The 18,745-nt window shown below is 36.2% G+C and overlaps 1 protein-coding gene across 1 annotated transcript in view; it reads right to left on the reverse strand.

Moving 5' to 3' along the window:
* Positions 1 to 278: 278 nt before the first annotated feature.
* AHR (aryl hydrocarbon receptor) overlaps positions 279 to 18,745 on the reverse strand; it is a 67,023-nt gene continuing 48,556 nt past the window's right edge. The window contains exons 5-11 of the mRNA XM_087773737.1: positions 16,829 to 16,952; positions 13,986 to 14,116; positions 12,885 to 13,087; positions 11,087 to 11,196; positions 9,442 to 9,583; positions 7,362 to 8,628; positions 279 to 3,385 (exon numbers count right to left, since the gene is read on the reverse strand). Coding sequence (XP_087629863.1) covers positions 3,230 to 3,385; positions 7,362 to 8,628; positions 9,442 to 9,583; positions 11,087 to 11,196; positions 12,885 to 13,087; positions 13,986 to 14,116; positions 16,829 to 16,952 — 2,133 coding nt within the window. The 3' untranslated portion in view covers positions 279 to 3,229. The remainder of the gene's footprint in view (positions 3,386 to 7,361; positions 8,629 to 9,441; positions 9,584 to 11,086; positions 11,197 to 12,884; positions 13,088 to 13,985; positions 14,117 to 16,828; positions 16,953 to 18,745) is intronic.

Consider the following 18,745-nt stretch of genomic DNA (forward strand, 5'->3'; position numbering starts at 1 on the left):
ATTATCATGCAAAGCCAATATAGCACACAGGAAACAGTGATATCAGTAATTAGAAATAAACCAAAAGAATTGTTTTCTTAAAATCACTATTTATGAAATAGCAATAAACAGTAAATAGGTTACCAATGGCCAGCTACAAATCTCAAAACAGAAAATGCTGCTTATTTTTAGCAGCATCTATTGCAGAAATCTATTCCTGCCTCAGTACTGTTCAACTGTGGATTTACTGTCACTAAGCAATGAATATAGAAGCCTACCAACTGCTAATTGTGGCTTACTATTTACAAAGTTTATTTATAAACTCATTTCCATGCAAGTATAAAATGGTAATTCCATGGACAAATACACATTTGTTCACCACTAAATTATATACATTGTATTTGCATCTAATACTCAGAGAAGTGCAAAGTCCACAGTGATGTAAATAACGATAGTTTTGTAAACTATTAGATGACGAGCTCTCAAAAGATATTAGTAACTGTATAAGGTATCTTTCTGTATACTGCGGAAATCAAACATTTTTGCAGTAAAACAACATACATTTCAGCTACATTCAAGTGATTATTTTATTACCATATATTATGTCTTACAAACTTTACTGAAGATGAGCAAGAGCGCTACAAAACCATACCTTAACGCAAGAGGTGTACGGCATGGTATGTGCAGGCATAGCAAAGGAGAGATAAGAACTGAAAGAAAAACAAGCTAAGAAAACTGGTACAAAAATGGATAGTAATACTGACCAACACTGGGTTATAATCTTACCTATAACAGACCTGAAGGGCTAATAGAGATCCAATTTAGAAACATCTGTGCACTGTAGGTACAGTTTTGTGCAGATCAAGAGTGCACTAATACAGTCAATATTGTACACATAACATAATGCACAAAATACGCTGATATGCATATGAACAACTAATTTGTTTACAGTAAGTAGGGCAGCACAGTTGTAGTACTGCATCCTTGGCACTTAGTGATAGGACAACATGTATTTGGTTTAACTAAATTCATAAACAGGATATATACTGGTTTGTAAGGTGTAAAACATACATTATATCCCTTTGAACCTTCTGGTTTTACAGCATTTTTCTAATTTTCAAGTTCAAATGCAAACATGATACACTAGCTAGATATGGAAGACGTTTCAGATATTGGCTTAAAACAAGACCTTCAATTAAAGAAATAACAGAATCACAAATTAATTCAAATGATATTAATTAAATCTGTTACTGATGTCTTGTGGTGAAAACAAAATCTGAAACGTTAAAAAAAAGCAACCTTGTAATACAACCCACAATGTCTTCATGGGCTTTTCCTGGATAGTCATTGCTTCCTTAATGTCCCTTTCATATATGGTAATTTCACTTAAAAGAACTGCTGAAGTTATTAATCTGAAAAGTTGTAACTGAATTAGAAGTTTGGCCTAGCATATCATATCACACATAATAGAAGAAAATATGCTCTTCTTCAAAGAAAGCATGTTTCAGCTACGAAAGGATTCCAAGTTTAAGTGATTGTCCTTGTATTAAACAATATTAACAACTGTCTGGAGGGAGCCAATTTACTTTTGCCCATTTTAAACAAACTGGCTAAATTGCCATTTTATATTATATATAACAAATGTAATAAAATTGTTCTTAACATATAATGATGTAACACTTTAAAATTAACTGGCTTAAAATATTTTACAAAGACATTTTATTATATATGAACTATACAACACACAAGAGTATGAAATATTTTGAACATATACACATTTCTGTATTTTTCATGTAGATTATTATTTTCCACCAAACATTGGTGTCTGCAATTCTAACAATTCTCTCAGATAAAAACAAAACAAAAACTTAGAATGTTTTTGTGGATGTGAGTTTTTTTTCCTGAAAATAAAACCTATTACAAGGAGAACTTCTTTAATGACTTTTTTCTTTTCCCAATTTCATATTTTGCACAAAGCTTTTCAAATGGATCAACGTACATAGAAAGAATAACCTCTCTGTACTTTGCAGTGCAATTTGCTAGGGATAAAGTTTAAACCAAAACTGACCCTTTCCCCACTACGAACATTGAAAACTGCAGTCAAAGTAAACATCAATAGCCATCGCTATTGATACTCCTTTCCCCCTTATTTAAAATGAAATCCTTTTTAATATCCATTTTAATGAAAGTATTTGCATAGAGCAGCCTTGTATTATTTCTAAAGAACATTATGAGCGTTTTAACACAAGATAAGGCACATGTTTTTCAGCATTAATAATCTAAAACTAATCCTGAGGATCTGCTCCTCCCTCTCAGCAAAATCTGCTTTTTTAATATACCCTGTATTACCTGAAGAAAGCAGAAAAGCAGTATAGAATAAACCAAAACTCTTTAGCTCAACTAAATTCAGAACATTATTAACTCCTGATAATAGTGTAACAAATCCACAGATAAAGAATTAAGTCATTCTCTAAACAAATTATCTTTAGGGTGGGGGAAAAAAAAAAAGATACAGCCAGTAGCACTGTAGATGTTAGATCACAGTTCACATAATATGGATGACATTTATAGTGAGTTTTGCTAAAATAAGCTCCCATCAGAAAACAAGGTAGCTAAATTGTGAGGCACTTAAGGTTGACAAGAAAAGGAGGAATGCAAGGGTCTGTTTCATAGAAAACCTGAAGTTGCATATCATATCCTTGTATTAAGCATTCTATTAAAGTGCTAGAAATGGAGACTTAAAACGAAAGGATTTAAATATAAAATAAGTGATTAAAGAGCTTAGTATGCATTAAAATTAAGTGCTTTTGATTCTCATGAATTCAGAGCTTTTTAATAGTTTTTAAAAAATAAAGTCTGGAAATAATCCACATGTGAAATCATCTTCCTTGTGCCATTGATGCTATTTGTAAAGTGCCCAATTATTTTCTAAACAACAAAACCATTTGCCTTATCTTATGTTGTATAGCATGACATCGTCTGTAGTACATATGTAATCCACACTGCAATGACACAGTCAATCTGATGGAAAACAGCACATGCATACTTTTAGTCAGAAGTTTTAATTCCACCTGTCACTCTAAAAAGCTAGGTCTTGGATTACATATCCACCAGTATATAGTGCAACCAACCTCATTCTCAAAATGTAATTTAGCTGTTCAAGTCCAATGCTCAAAGATAGACTTATCAAGCTTTTCCTCAGAGCAGCCTGATGCCCAGACAAAATCACAGATGGAGCTCTAGATCTGAATCACATAAATCCACTAGATGCCAAATCTGAGAAGGATCTGGGTTCTGTCGGATGATGAAGAGGCTGAAGATGCGTGGCAGTCTGTGCATTACCGATCACGTCTAACTGAGAGGGATATGCTTCATTTACATTTCCTCCATTGAAACAGTTTTGGAACTGGCAGGAAAAAAGACAATATAAATGGTTACTGATTTATTTATAAGTTTTAAAAAAGCCTCCTAAAGACACAGATTGGATGAAATCATCTTAAATGTAATGAATAGCTTTAAAACTTTTTTTTTTTAATGATGAATGATGAGAAGTTAATTTGCATTAAAGTAGGGTCTGACTCATCAGTGAAACTTACCCATGTTGAAGTCAGTGGGAGTCCTACTTCTGGCTAAGTAAAGAAACATCACTATTATCTAAAGTGTAATATAGTTTCCATTTGTAGAAATTACAGTATGACTGAGCACTCCTAATTTCCACGTCCAGCTGTTACATTTTAAAAGCAACCTATTTACATATTTTTATGTCTGCAATGGGATCCAGACTTTACAGCTCTTCCAGGAATGCACATGCAGTCCTATTCGTCAACTGAAGTGTACTGCATTCAATCTACAGGCTGAGCCATCGTAGGGTGGGCTTTTTTGACAAACGGTCTTCATATTGACAATGCCAAGTATAAGCAATGAATGGCTTTCATCAGTCTTGACATAATTGTTCATAGGATTACTTTAATCATCTGATGTAATGCTTCCTGTCATGCTATAGAAAAGTCACTTTACCTACAAAATACTCCATTCAGTCATGCAAAGAAAATACAACAAAATATTTAAAGTATTTCCATTATCACTTCAGGAGTCACTTATATTGTAAATACCCATTCATTCAAGGTTTGTCCTTAAAACATATGTTATACACTTGTTCATCTATCAAAATATGCTGGCTTCTGGAAACTTATTTCCTTCAACGCAAACACTGAAATTTGACTAACTGTGCACAGTTCTTCTAAGTCTTTAACAAGACTATTGCCACGTGAATTATGTTTTTAATCAAAGTCACCATACTTCTAAAGACAGCTACAATAACATAAGCTAGGATTACTTCTGACAGAAGCAGATTATTTCAATATTCTTCATTAACAAGACGAGCACACATTGAAATTTCTAAGAAAGTTCTCAACACAGAATCTAGTAATTAGCAAGGTTTCTCCTGTTTAATAAAGGAACACCGACCTTAAACAAGCAACCAAATTATCTAAGGCCTTTCTGCCCTTCTCCATTACTGGAAGCGTTTTTAGACTACATCGGCTATGATCCTACTGCAATTACAAGTTAGGCAGAAGGTCAAGGGAGATGACCACAATAGACCCTTCTGGCTTTCTAATCCCCTAGTCTTTTCACTTAGAAACTGATGGGAGTTAGAAGGCTGAGGAAAGGATAGCAATCATGGCTTGCGTAGCAACGTCTGTCCTCTCTCTAGACTCCAAGTGTTGATAGGGATGTCAGTGTGCTAAATCCAGCCACAAAGACTGCCCTACTTTGGTTTGGCTGTGTGAATGTAGGCTCAGACAGTAGTATCCTATCTGCTTAGTCGCATCTTTACTAAAGTTACCAATTAGCAATAAAATCAAACCTTAAGTTTATTACTGTAAGTAGTGATACATTCTCCCTGTTTACAATAAAGAAATGGATATTATTTGCCATCATGGCTTTGGAACAGGGGATATTTTACAAGATTACTTCAAGTGCAGCAGCTATACTTGTGACTTACTAGTTCCAATGGGTTCACATACTTTAAAGTTCTTAACTCCTCTGATACAAGGCTAAATACAACCTCTGTAATACAAGCATATATAAATATAGGGTTATCTTTCCCTGGAGCAATGACATTTCTAGGTAGAAAAAAAAAAAGAGTTTCTACTTAAAACATTTCTTAATATAACAGCTTGGGTTTACAGAGAGCCTTACTTTGCCCTCAATCTATAAAAACGTTAATTGGCAGATGTGACTAGATGTCAAAACTGAGTAGTCTGATACAAGAGATGTTGTTTTTTTTCATGTGAACAGTGTATAGCAGTATGGGCTGCAAAAGTCAATGCTATTTGGTTTAGGAACAAGCAGTTGGCACATGTAAGTTTTGGATCTGCAAGGACTTGGAGATAGCTATCTGCTATCTACGATCACCCTTTTACAAAAGGGGTTGGAGGAATAATCCTTCCTTGTCTCAGCAAGAAGCGTGCTCCTCTTTTAAGCTCATTTGGACAAACATTCAGCAGTTCTCTTCATAGGTAAACAGGAGCTAACGTGCACAAGGGCAACATCAGTTCTGCACCAGGCTTCTGCTTATGCAATGCTATCCAGATCCACACAGCATGGGTATACCACAGCAAGAGGAGCTGAATTTGCCTCTGAAAAACTTAAGTAAGGATAACTTTTCACAAAGTGGCCCTTGTTCATTTTTTACGACAAACAAGCTAAATGCAATATTGTTGTTGTGGCACAGTGTTCTAGTAAATATGAAGTAATAGATGTATTCATTTATTGCATTCAGAGATGCTTAGTCATTAAACTTTTTACAGATAGATAAGAAAAAGTAAGCAAGAAAATAACAAAAAGGGGACATAACAAAACCAAGGCAGCATAACAACAAAATAATCTACAAAATAAATGAATTTGAAACCAACCATTAAAAAGAAAGAAATGGAATTGCTTATGTGCTGGCTGTTCAAAACTGATGCACCACACCAGTATAGCTGTTGTGAAAAGAACAATTCTATACTATAAGGATGAACTTGGATGACCCTGGAACTGCTTTGCAACCCTATTATCAAGGACTATGAAGGACTAGTAACACTGACCACAGCCAGGCAACGTACAGCCAAGCACTGTGCAGGCTGGCACACTGCGGTTTGCCAAAGTCACTTCATGCTATTACAGCCCTTGGGGACCCAGGCAGAAGCTATTCATCTTGCTGAACTGTCCTATATTTTAGCTAAATTTCTGTAATTCTGCAATTATGTTTTTTCCACTAGTGAAACAGTTTTAAAAAGGATATGTTTTGTACTTGTATTAAGCATACTGAAAAACTGGGTATGTTCTACTTGCATTCCTCACCTCTGTCTTGTGTAGGTTAAATGCCAGTTAATACTTTAATTCTGTAAATGCTTATGCATGTGCATAAGCATTTATAGGATCAGTACTTTAGAATATTAACTCACTGAGGTAAAAATAAAAAAGAGAATTGTAGCTCTGTACTTGAGCAGCATTAACAGAAATAAATGGTACAATTTAAACTACTTCAACAAAGGTTATTCAGAATCAGGAACTGCCTTAGTAATTGAATTTTTTTAATTCTAAGTTAATTTTACCTATGAAGAACTGTGCTTAAAACTGTAGTCTTTGCTACAGCCAGGCTCCTCTCTTCTACAGCTTTTATTGTGCATTCTCCTTAGCCCAGTGTGAAAAAGGTCCAACTTAACCACTGTGAATATAATTTTTTGCTGCTCTTTTGTCTTCAGCAGACAATTTCAACAGCAGCTTGAAAAACAATCTGACTTTCACTTATGGCAAAGTGTAAAAATATTTTTGCAGTATCATTGCATGTAGAAATGCAGTAGTTCATAATATTTCATGCTATTTATGTGATATTATAATCTGATACTTTAAGCAATCCTAAAAATCATCGAAGAATCTGAGTACCTGGAGAACACTAACATAATTTAAAACCAAGATATTTTTCTGGATCCTTACAACATATTTCATGAAAATGAACATGCCAGACAATACTACTGAGATAATTCCACTCGTCTAGAAAAGGTATATAAGAAAATACCAAGCTTTTGACCAATCTGCTTTTCATTTGTGCCTACTGGGAAAATTACTGGTAGGTACAACAGACTAGTTCACTCACTCTTGCTTCGATACTGCCAAAGAGAGCTACCAGGATGCGGATACGTGTACATAAAAGCTTGACCAAAGGCAACTGTCTTCAATCTAATGAATAAATAAAGCAAGGACATTCACACACTGCTAACCCATTAGTTTCAAACTCAGTGATTCAATTATGACAAACTCTGCAGCCCGGTAGCCACCCAAAACAATAAAAACAATTCAAAATGCAAGCAATGTGGCAATGCTGTTTACCTTACCTTGTTCAACAACGTTTGTTGACTTGCCATAATAGGATCGTATTGCATTTGATCCACGCAGCTGGGCTGTGCTTCTTGGGTGCACTGGTACATAGAAACAGCGCCTGCATAGCATGTTTGAGGAGTTAGCATAACTGACTCAGAGTTCATCCCACACTCAGGATTTTCAGGGTCTTGCTGTAAACAACTGAGAAAATCCTGCAAGTTGGAAGAAGCAGAATAGGTCGATCTGTCAAAACCTGCTACAGGGAATTCCATTTGAGCAAAATTAGAAAGCTGTGGCGTCATCACTGTGGGTTGCTTGTAAGGAATAAACTCTTGCCTACACGCGTAAGGGGAAGTGTTTACTTCTGATTTGTAAGAGAACTCAGGTGTAGAGGCATGCATGCCAGGGAGTACATATTGCTGGGGCTGCTGCTGCGAGCAGCTAAGAGGCATGCTGGTGCCAGAGCTCCAATCTGTGAACATCCCATTGACTTGCATGTGTTTCATCTTTTGACAGAGCTGCTGCTGTTGCTGCTGCTGTTGCTGGTCCATGAGCTGTTTCTCGTGCTGATGAAGCTGATGTGGATCTAACTCTTGCTGTACAAAGCAACCTTCATTCTGGACCAGGGGCTGCTGCTGGTTACAACCTGAATATAAGAAGTCAGACTTATTTAAGGAATCCTGAACGTAAGTCAGGATTTCATCAGTTATGTCAATGTCCCCAATATCATCCACACCAGATAATTCAGTTTTAAAGAACTCCTCATCCTGCTGAATACACTTTAGATCTTCAAAGTCAATACCCAGATTTTTCATGATGCTGTACAAATCACTGGTTTTGTTATCTTGAAAGAGTGCTGCACTGTCTTCAGGAAGTGGAACGGTACTCTCCTGGGAACACTCCATTAGCTCCCGTTTGAGAATGTTGTGATTTCCAGCAGGTAGAAGATTATCCGTCCAGCCACTTCGAACACCGCCCAGTTCATCCCTGCTGTCTGCAAACAAGTTCCGCTCAAAGGAAAGTTTATGTGATGCTGGAGGGCAGAGATACACAGACTCATCTTGCCTTAACATGGCACCTAGGAGGGAGTTTGGATCCACGGAATCATTGTGTAGCGTTGCTTTGGCCCCTTTTCCTGTCGTGCTTTTACTCTTTAGCTGAGAGGGATCCATAAGGCTCGACATAGGGAAAGATACCTCATATAACACAGCCTCACCAGTAGCAAACATGAAGGGCAACTTCATGTTACGCTTCCGTAGATGTTCTGCCCCTTCTTCATCTCTGAAAATAAATCAGATATATAGCATAAATCTGCAGTACTAAACAGTTACTGTAATCTTTTTGTCCTCTGGAATTAATATTGAAAAAAAAATGAACTGTTGTATTGGTAGGCGTTTTTCAAATTCCTCGCTATTCCAGCTCAACTTGGCTTGAGTTAAACCAAGAGGCAGATTGTGAAATAAGGAGCTTATGACTGTAATACCACCTTTACATATTACATTTGTAATTAAATCTAGATAGCATACAACATTTTCTGTGCGTTATGAGTGGAAATGAAAATAAGCGGGCTTTGTTCCACACATTATGTTTTTCTTGGCATACCAAGTAAATGAATACTTCAGTAATGAAACCTCTTTTCTCCATTTCACAGACTCCTTAGCAAAAATTATTTAACCTGTATAACAATGCTGAATTCCATATTACATAGAATTTAGTTCAGCACCATAAAGGACTTAACAAAGAAATTATCTGTTGTTTCTTCTACACAACTGCAGCTGGATAACTTAATTTTTGCTAACAGGGATACTGAATTAAAAATAGGCTGAATGGAATAACTTGGTGCTTGTACCACTGCTTGTTTTCTTTATATGAAATCAAAATGTCTGAAGTTTTACACATAAAGGACTATGCCACATAAGTACTGAAATATCAGAATTCTTTTCAATGCTTGTTAGCAAATTGAAAGAGGTTTTCTTTTTGGAGTTCAGCATTTAAAGGGAGTTTATTTAAAAATAAAGAAGTCTTTTCTGAACATAAACAAGCTTAAAAGTTCTCAGTTTTTGAAGGATAATACTTTATACGATGATGACTTACGTAAGAGGTCTTTGCGTGGCAATGATGTAATCTGGTCTTCCATTTTTGTAGACAAGACGTGCGTTTGCCTGTACCCAGGCCCATCGATTTTCTTTGGTTAGAAGCCTAAATACAGTCATTCCACTCTCACCTGTCTTCATCACTAGAGTTAAAGAGTAAGCATACTGTTTACTGTCCCGTGAACAAAAATAGGAAAATCCGGCATGTCATGAAAGTAATCCCATTTGTAGAGCAATTTTACAAATCTCATGTCCTCAGTCACCCATTTCTGTGTGGCACTAATGTATTCCTAGTGAAACAGGATGATCAATCACTTTAAGATGTCTACTTTAATTTGCTGGTAATATAAAAGCCAAAACTGCAAGCAATTGTAAGATACCCACTACAGCTTGGCAATATCCTACATGGAGCTTCATCCATTATTTCTGCAATAACAGAAATTAATAAATACTAGAACACGTAAATGACAAAAGCCTAAGTTTCTTTTACATCCACAAAGTAACTATTATTTAAGATATTAGAAAACACATTAGCTCTGAATCAAATTCTTTCACATTTTGACTGATTAATGCAGAGGTACCTCACAATCCGTTATTTTTCACTCCCACTATCATTTGATAAACATACATTTTCATTGTACATTGCTGAAAAAACTGCATTTCTAGACAGAAAAATTAAATTTAAAAAATATTGGGAAAGTTTAAGAATCCTAACAAAAAATAATCTTTGCTACAAGACTTTTTTTTTTATCTTGGCATCAGAAATGGAGCAAAAGCAGTTTTAAGACAAAGTTTCAAACCAAAATTTCAAACAAAACTTTCATCCCATTCTATTCTGGCAATATTTTCTTTCTTATTCCTTACCAAACAAACAAAACCACTGATAGGCAACAGTGACTGAGCTATACCTGAAACAGAAAACCTGCTTAATACAGGTTGAGAACTAACCTACTGAGGAGGGTTATTTAATTGTATATAAGGGGACAAAAGAAAAAACAGTTTTTCAAGAGAAGTTAGTAGAAAAGAAGAAGCACCAAAATATCCTGAAGATGTTTCTATAACTTCCAAAGACAAATACGTTACAGCTAACAAAAAAGGAAAGAAAGAAGTCCACTAAATAGTTACATATCAGATAGCTGACACTTATTTCCTTAGCTTAAAACATTATACTTCTCTCCTTAAGTTGTTACTTAAACCAAATCAAGCTGCCAAGAACCAAAACTAGAAATGTAGAGGACACTAGCATGCTAAATTATCAGAGATTAATTTCTGTTAAAAATCCTACACTGATATCAAAAGAAAATGCTTTATTTAACTTCCTAACAGGAAAGCTATCTTTGAAATAGTCCCTTTGCCCAAAGGAAGTTGTTGAAATAGCAGAAGTTGGGTTGAGCAGAGGAGGAAGTGAGAAGAGCAAGATGTGACAGAAACTAGAATATATAACCTAAAAGGGTCTAGATAGGAATATTAACTATTTCTTCATCCAGTATAAATTTTTATAGGGAGGAAAAGATCACATGAAATGAACAGTGCTCTTTTTAAAAAAAAAAAATTGTTCATTAACAAAGAGTACTTCATAGTATTTTTTCAGTATGAATATCATCTATGCTTTGATTTTTCAGCCTTTCTTAGGGAATGAAGCTTACTTCGGACATGATTTTCAGCACAATAAAGCATATCAGCTGCATGAACAAACTGGTATCCTGTTCCTCTCATACACAGCTCTGCTTCAGTGTATCCCAGGACAATCTTTCCTCTGGAAGGTAAAAACAAAAAATTGCAACACTGATGATGAACAAACTCATAGAACAAATGCCAAGGAAGTTAATTACGGCTAGAACACTTCAGACGTAAATGCTAACTACATTTTGTTGCAATATCAATTGTATGCGGAAGCATGACAGTTCTAAGAAAAAATACAGTTAGCAAATCATAAAATTTTTATTAGTCCCCCAAGTTGCCTTCAGTGACTAGGAATGGGTTCACAAAATTATTAGATCATTAAAAATGAAAAAAAGAGTATGTCTACGGTTCAGCTGGACTCTTAATTCCATACTTTGGAACATATTCACTTATAGCAAGAAGCTCCCATTTGTTGCAATGAAAGACACTGTTTGCCTCACCCTATTTCATAGCATTTATCTATAGGTGCTCTCCTGTAGAATTAAGTAGGGCCTTAATTTTAGTTACCTAAAACTTCTTGCCTAAATTAGTATTTGTAGTAGCTTAAAATTCAAAACGGGGCATATCTCAGAACTACAACCCTTTTGCTATTGAGTGGTTTCAGACCTCTGTGTTTGCATTTAAGCTTTCTAAGACACACCTCAGAGGAATACTGGCAATAGAGTCATGTTTGACCCTGGTAGCTAAAATTAAAGTACTTTACTAGAGGTCAGGGAGATGAAGAACTTAACAGCATTTGTGTGAGCACTAAGAGATACATGATAGAATGAAATAGTCAAAAAGAGACTAAAACAGGATTTGGAACAAAGAAATAGAGGGGAAAAAAAAGGAAAAAGTAGGGATGGGGAACAATATATGCAAGAGCACAAAACGTGACAAAAATTGAAGGTTTCAAGTGAAGCATAATGAAAAAAATCAAACAGAAGAAAGAAAAGCCTGTGTTAACATTTTGTTAACTTTTACTCATACCAGTTTATAGAACCCAAGAAAAACATTTTGGTTTATCAGTAGACAGAATACAGAGTAATTTCATTCTACATTATTCTATAAGTAGACATGGAAATCCATATGAGAGATTCCACTGAAAATGAGTTTGAAAGCTGGAAGTATTATCACTCAAAAATAGGAGGGAGGAGAGAAGGAAGGAAGGAGGTCAGAGGCTTTTCTTTTGATAAGCATCTTAATGGGCTTCTTGCCATGTTGATGCATAGTTATGTTATGTTGATGTAGTAATGCAATGGTGTTTCCAGTTTTTATATAGGGAAAAGAATGGTTTGGAAATGGGTAAAAGTCATAGTATAAAGAAGGACTTCATTTGTTTATTTTGAAGTAAATAACATTTCCATTGTATTTTATATCTATTTGAACTGAAGGAGAAAACATGCATTTAGAACAAAATGAAACACTTGTTCTATCAGTTTTAAAACCAAATTTCAACCACATTTAAACGTTAAACTTTTCTTCTTCCCCAATTCATTAGTATTCTGTCTTTTGGGGTTTTTTGTTTTGTTTTTTTGGGGGGTTGCTGTTTTGTTATTTTAATGATTGAGAATCAGAAAGCAATATGCCCTTTCAAGGAAGTACACGATGACAATCCCATTTCTCTTTACTTACTAGGAGGGATGAAGAGAAAAATCCCAACAGCTCCTAAACAATTATCAGTATTGACTGAAACAGTAGCCAGCTTTATACTTCAAATACATACTTGAAACTTATCAGCAAATTGTTATTAGAGCATTATGCAGAATAATTTACACCTACTTTGCATCACAGCCAGTAGGTGTGAAATCCAGTTTGTGTTTAGTTCTGAAGATGAAATTTTTGGTTCGTATCTCAAGGATAGATGGTGGCTGCAGGGGAGTAGCTACTGCAAACAGAGCAAGCTGAGGAGACAAAGTAGCACCATCCTTCCCCTTCTTGTTTTGACCATGGAGAAACTTTAATCGTCCTTGAAAATTCATAGCCTTAGGATGAGGAAAACAAATAATTGTTATATGTTGGAGACATTTAAGAGTAAGATATTTCTGTTATGATGTAAAACATAACACCCATCAGATTCAAGCTTTCTAGCATGGCATACACAAAAGTTAGCTAACAAGTACAGAATACTGTTGTTGGACCCCTGAGCCTGTCACTTTGAGATCTACTAATAAACTCAATGGAAAAAGAACTAATGGAAAGGTTGTTTTGTAACAAAAAAAACCAAAAACAAAAACCAAAAAACCCACACAAACCCAAACACATAATAGCAATAGATCTTTTAATATTCTAATGGACATGGAATTATATATAGATACGTACAATTAACATAACATTATTTCTCTTGCATTTCTGTCAGTCATTAGTATAAAGTATGCAATGTGTACAATTGCAAAATCCTATATAAACAATTCTATTTGTAAGAAGTCACCTAGAGGGTGATAAACCCATATTTCTTTTAAAATCTACAGCATTAACAAACAAAAAAATGTATTAAAAAGAGCAAGCACAGACTTTCCCAAGTAAGAGAAAACTATGGTTCTGTTAGCTATTATGACTTATTGCATCTCAAGATACCCAACTGAAAATAATCTTTGTAATGCTTTTTTATCTGCAAATCACAGAGTACTTTACAAAAGCAGATGCTCATTCATATTTCACTGAGGAAACTGAGCCATGAGAAATGAGAGAACTTGCACCTGGTTGTAACAGCATGTTGAAGGGGACACATTTAGTGTCACTAACTGAAACATACTGGTTCAAGCAGCCCAGATATCTATGGAGACTTACCAAATAAAGTAAGTTGCTGTACATATTGTAAGGATAATGCAGATTGCCATCTTGCAAGCATGTGTGGAAGTTTTTACATAACTCTGTACTCACCAGGAACCCAGATGAATTATCCAGGAGGCATCGTAACCTGCAGATGAAATTCCTTTCCATAAAGGAAGAATTCTCTGGAGGAAGTTGGTCTGGGTTATAATAGGTTGCTGGCTGTGAAAAGCCATTATCTCCTACAGGAAAGTATTATTTATACGAGTTATTTTTAGAAGAACACCTAGTGAAGGCTATCTATAACAAATTATCTTCCATCTCATAAACAGAGGATTAGGTCATGACCTGAGCAAGAACAATGTAAACTGGAAACATCCTCAGAACCTATACTGATTATAACACTAGGTTAAGCATCAGTTCTTCTGACGGGATTATATTTTACAAGCTATGGTATTTTAAAACTGCATGCAGTTTATTTTTTTTTTAAGTGGTGTTTTCTGGTGTTTTGTTTTGGGGTTTTGTTTATTTTTTAATTTATTCTTTGTGTTTGTCAACAATCTAGCTTCTGATCCAGCTGCAGAGAGCAGAGTTCTCAGCAGAGAGCACATCCACATTTCTGCAACAGCAGGATCTGCAAAAGGCATAGTAACTATAGGAGTGTAACTATAACTGAGTATTCAAAAGCTCAGTAGATGGTATCAAACTGTGAAACTGTTACTTTCCAGACAGCCAGGTGAAAGCTGTAGTGATAAATAAAAAGAAGCATCTTTAGGGAACCACCACAATAAATCAATGTGAGTACTTTCTCTAATGGATGCAAAAAACCCCCTACTAAATAGTGAAAATATTTCTGGGCTGTGCTGATCAAGAAAACACCATAGTTACCTCTCCAGAGGAACCGAAGCAGTTGTGTTTTGTGGGTTTTGTTTGTTTGTTGGTTTGTTTAAAAAACCCCAAACAACTCAAAAACAACATGATTGACAGCTAGGATAACAACATGATATTCTTCTGCCACTTCAGGACAAGCATTTGCTGCTAAGTGGCATTTAGAAAACAGACTTGAACATTTGGAATATAAAGTAAAAACAGAAGGTAAATCAATAAACTTCTGATAGAATACATATGTTCTGCATGAGACTACATACCAGAGCATGTATCCTCACAGCAAATTTAGCAAAGTGACCTTGTTTGCAATACATATAAAAAAACCACAAACTGGTCGTTCCCTAGGAATTCATACACGCAGAAAATTAAGAAAAAACAGTGCAAAATGCTATTTTAGAGTGCTAAATACTCTAATTTAAAAAATAGTCCATATACTCCAAGAGAACTGATTGCCATACACAGACAAAAGAAGAATACAGATTTTAAGGAAAGAACCCATATTGACCTTCCAGACTTGGAGATGAAGTCAGGGAGAGCATGTCACTTAATCACACACCACATTATGTTCTCCGGAACAAAATTCTGTCTCTTGGACAGCTGGAAAAACTTACAGATAGGCTAGGTGGTTTGTACAATGGCAAATCAAACCCAAAGGAAAACAAATCATGACCAAAAGTCAGTTCAATTTAATATCCTATTAATTCAAGGGACTGAACTGGAGTCAAATGAGGTTGCTGATGGCTCACTAAGAGGCCTTGCAACCTAAAGCCATATAAATCCAACAAGAATGCTGAGTTATCCAGCTTTTCAGATAAAATCAGGAAATACTTTTTTTTTTTTTCCTTAAAAGAACTGCTCTGCAAGGTCAATTTTTGCTGAACAAACTTCAAGGTATGGAGAAAAAGAAAAAAGGCCCTAGTTCATCATGTGTATGAAAAGGGATAATCTGAAGTTACAGCTGTCTACAGAACTGGGTATTGGCCAAAGCCACCATTATGAGCTGATCCCACAGGTACAGAAAGTCAGATAACTCGTAGTCCAAGACAGTTACCACCTAACTTTGGTATTAGAAAAGAACGTATTCCCACACTTGTCATATGGGTGGTTCTCAACAGACAAAAGCAAACTTACTTCCTTACTGCCTACTGCTGCAGATTATTTTTTTTTTTTAATTGCCTAATTGCTGGTGAGAATTTTCAATGCTTCTGAGGCAGTGCTTCTCCAAGAGGTGCTGACACAGGTTAGATGCTCTCTGAAGAAGCAATGATTATGAAGAAAGGGCATCAAAGAAACAGCTTGCAAATCCCAACTCATCTTTCAAAAATGCCAACTCTGACATCCTTGACAATCTCTGCATATACATTACTCAGTGTGTCCTCAAAATGGTTAATACACTGCATATATCAACATTTGTGTTTCACAAGTATCTATACCAAAGAAGTCACTAAAATACTTTTTTTTTCCCCAAGCAATCCCAATATTTGTGTTCTTTTTCTATTGCCACAACTTTATTCCTGCAAGACCAACTACTACTGAGAAAGGTGCCAGCTAGTGAGGCCGAAAGAAAATTAGTATCAACAGTTGGCTACTGTCAGAAGAAGAGCTGACTGGAAGAGATGCTGGCCAGGCAGGAGCATACTAGGAGCACTGAGTAGTTAAGAGTGCCTTAAAGTCCCTGCGTACATGTTTGTTCAGTCGATTCTTCCATGGAGATTAATGAGACTATGGGCAACTTCTTGGGGGGAATGTAGGGAAAGACTATAATCATCAGTAGGAGGCTCCTTGAAGGGCTCTGATTAAGTCCTCCAACTCAGATAAATCTTGTGGCTGAGGAGTGCCTAACCCAGTGTAGCTCTAGTACCCCATAAGCAGTGCACGGCTTTCTGCTGGCATCCCTGGCACTGGCAGGCATGCCCTTCAGCATTTCTGGCACAGGAGCAACTCAGTTTTATTCTTTTGGTAAATACAGAGCTGGAATTTGAATGGAGGTATCTTTTTTATCTACACAAATTAAAAAAATGCCAACTAATCAGACAGGCAAACACATAAGTTGGCTGCATTCTCACCTTGTACGCTTGGTCCAGAATCTGCAGACTGGGCAGGATTTAATGCCCAATGTAGCTGTCGTTGAAACTCAGGTCTGTCTTCTGTGTGAATCAATTCAAATACACTCTGGTGTATAATATCAGACTACGTACAAAAAGCAAAAAGACAGGAAAGAAAGAATAAGAAACTTATATGACAATATGATATAAGTTGTCTGGTTGACAACACTGCTATGGATATAGCAAAATGGATTTTGCTCGGAGATAAAAACATACATTCGCATGCACGTGGCAAAGCTTTGCGAAACAATTTTTAGCAGCACAGAGAAGAATTCAGTCACACCCATGACTGCAAACATGAGAAATAATAACAAAAAATATTACCTTAGAAAAAAATAACATTATGTCAAATATTTCTTTACCTGCTTTTATCTAAGCAAGCCTGGAACTGTAATACTTAGGTTTTGTTTAAATCATTTAATTTTACATACTGGTAAATAAAGCACTTGCCAGCTGTTACTTCGACCTGACCCATCCTAGGTGCTACAGGAATCCAAAAGAAGCCAAAGATCCTGAGCCAAACAACTTCCAAAACTAAGCCAAGTAGATTATGGTTTTGTTTGCCTGAAAGCTTTGTCACTCCTTAAGGATGCATCAAAATCTGTAATTATTAAGTTCTCCTATCACCACCAATTGCATGGTTAGGAATGTGATCTAAACAGCACAGCAACAACAGCCAGGATCAGTGGTTGAAAGAAATTAAGGGGGAAAATACCCCACCCAAAATACTCGAGAAAAGCCTCAGTCAATGGAGAGGAGTTAAATTGCCTGTTTTCTGCATTGATCAAAACCCCAACCATTATATAAACAGAAAATATTTAAAATAAAACATGGATCTAAGGAAATTAAGATGAGCTGGCAAAAGCAGAAGCCTAACTCAAATTTTGCTTTGATGAATTTCATAAAAGAATCACTATTTTCCAGAATAAATAGCCAGAAATGCTGATTTTTGTAACTTTGAGACTTCACTTCATGCACTTGATTTATCGCCATTACTATACAAATTTTATGCCCAATTTGTTTTCCAAGCTTTTCTCTTCATTCCCCAACACTGAAAGAATCTGTAACCCCAGGAATAATAATCCTCTGCTTGGAATATTTTCTTTTACACAAACATTCCCCAATCTCTTACCAGTTAGCTAAAATTGCAGACCAAGCATAGTTTCTCCCTATTTTTAAGACAGCAACTGAATATATCATCATCCAGTCCCCAAAGATATTACTTGATAACTATAACTAAGCTTCTATCATCTTAACATAAACTAATCCCAGGAGTTCTCTAAGGAAGGCAATGTGTGCCCACTGGGTCTTGGTCTTTACTACTTTGGTACCTGGCTTGGAAGCCCAAGGAAGTTAGCCATACATGTAAATCATTGAAACATAGAATCATTAAGGTTGGAAAAGACCCTTAAGATCATTGAGTCCAGCCGTTAGCACTGCCAAGTCCACCACTAAACCATGTCCTCAAGCACCACATCTACCCGTCTTTTAAATACCTCCAGGGATGGAGACTCAACCACTTCCCTGGGCAGCCTCTTCCAATGCCTGACTACCCTTTCAGTGAAGAAGTTTTTCCTAATATACAGTCTAAGCTGGCGCAGCTTGAGGCCATTTCCTCTCGTCCTATCACTCGTTACTTGGGAGAAGAGACCGACCCCCACCTCGCTACAACCTCCTTTCAGGTAGTTGTAGAGAGCAATATGGTCACCCCTCAGCCTCTTCTTCTCCAAACTAAACAACCCCAGCTCTCTCAGCCGCTCCTCATAAGACTTGTTCTCTAGACTGTTCACCAACTTCGTTGCCCTTCTCTGGACATGCTCCAGCACCTCGACGTCCTTCTTATAGTGAGGGGCCCAAAACTGAACACAGTACTCAAGG

This window comes from Nipponia nippon, unplaced genomic scaffold (genome assembly GCF_047370975.1).
Source record: "Nipponia nippon isolate SJK-2023a ecotype South Korea unplaced genomic scaffold, ASM4737097v1 scaffold_1, whole genome shotgun sequence".
NCBI classification, from domain to species: Eukaryota; Metazoa; Chordata; class Aves; order Pelecaniformes; family Threskiornithidae; genus Nipponia; species Nipponia nippon.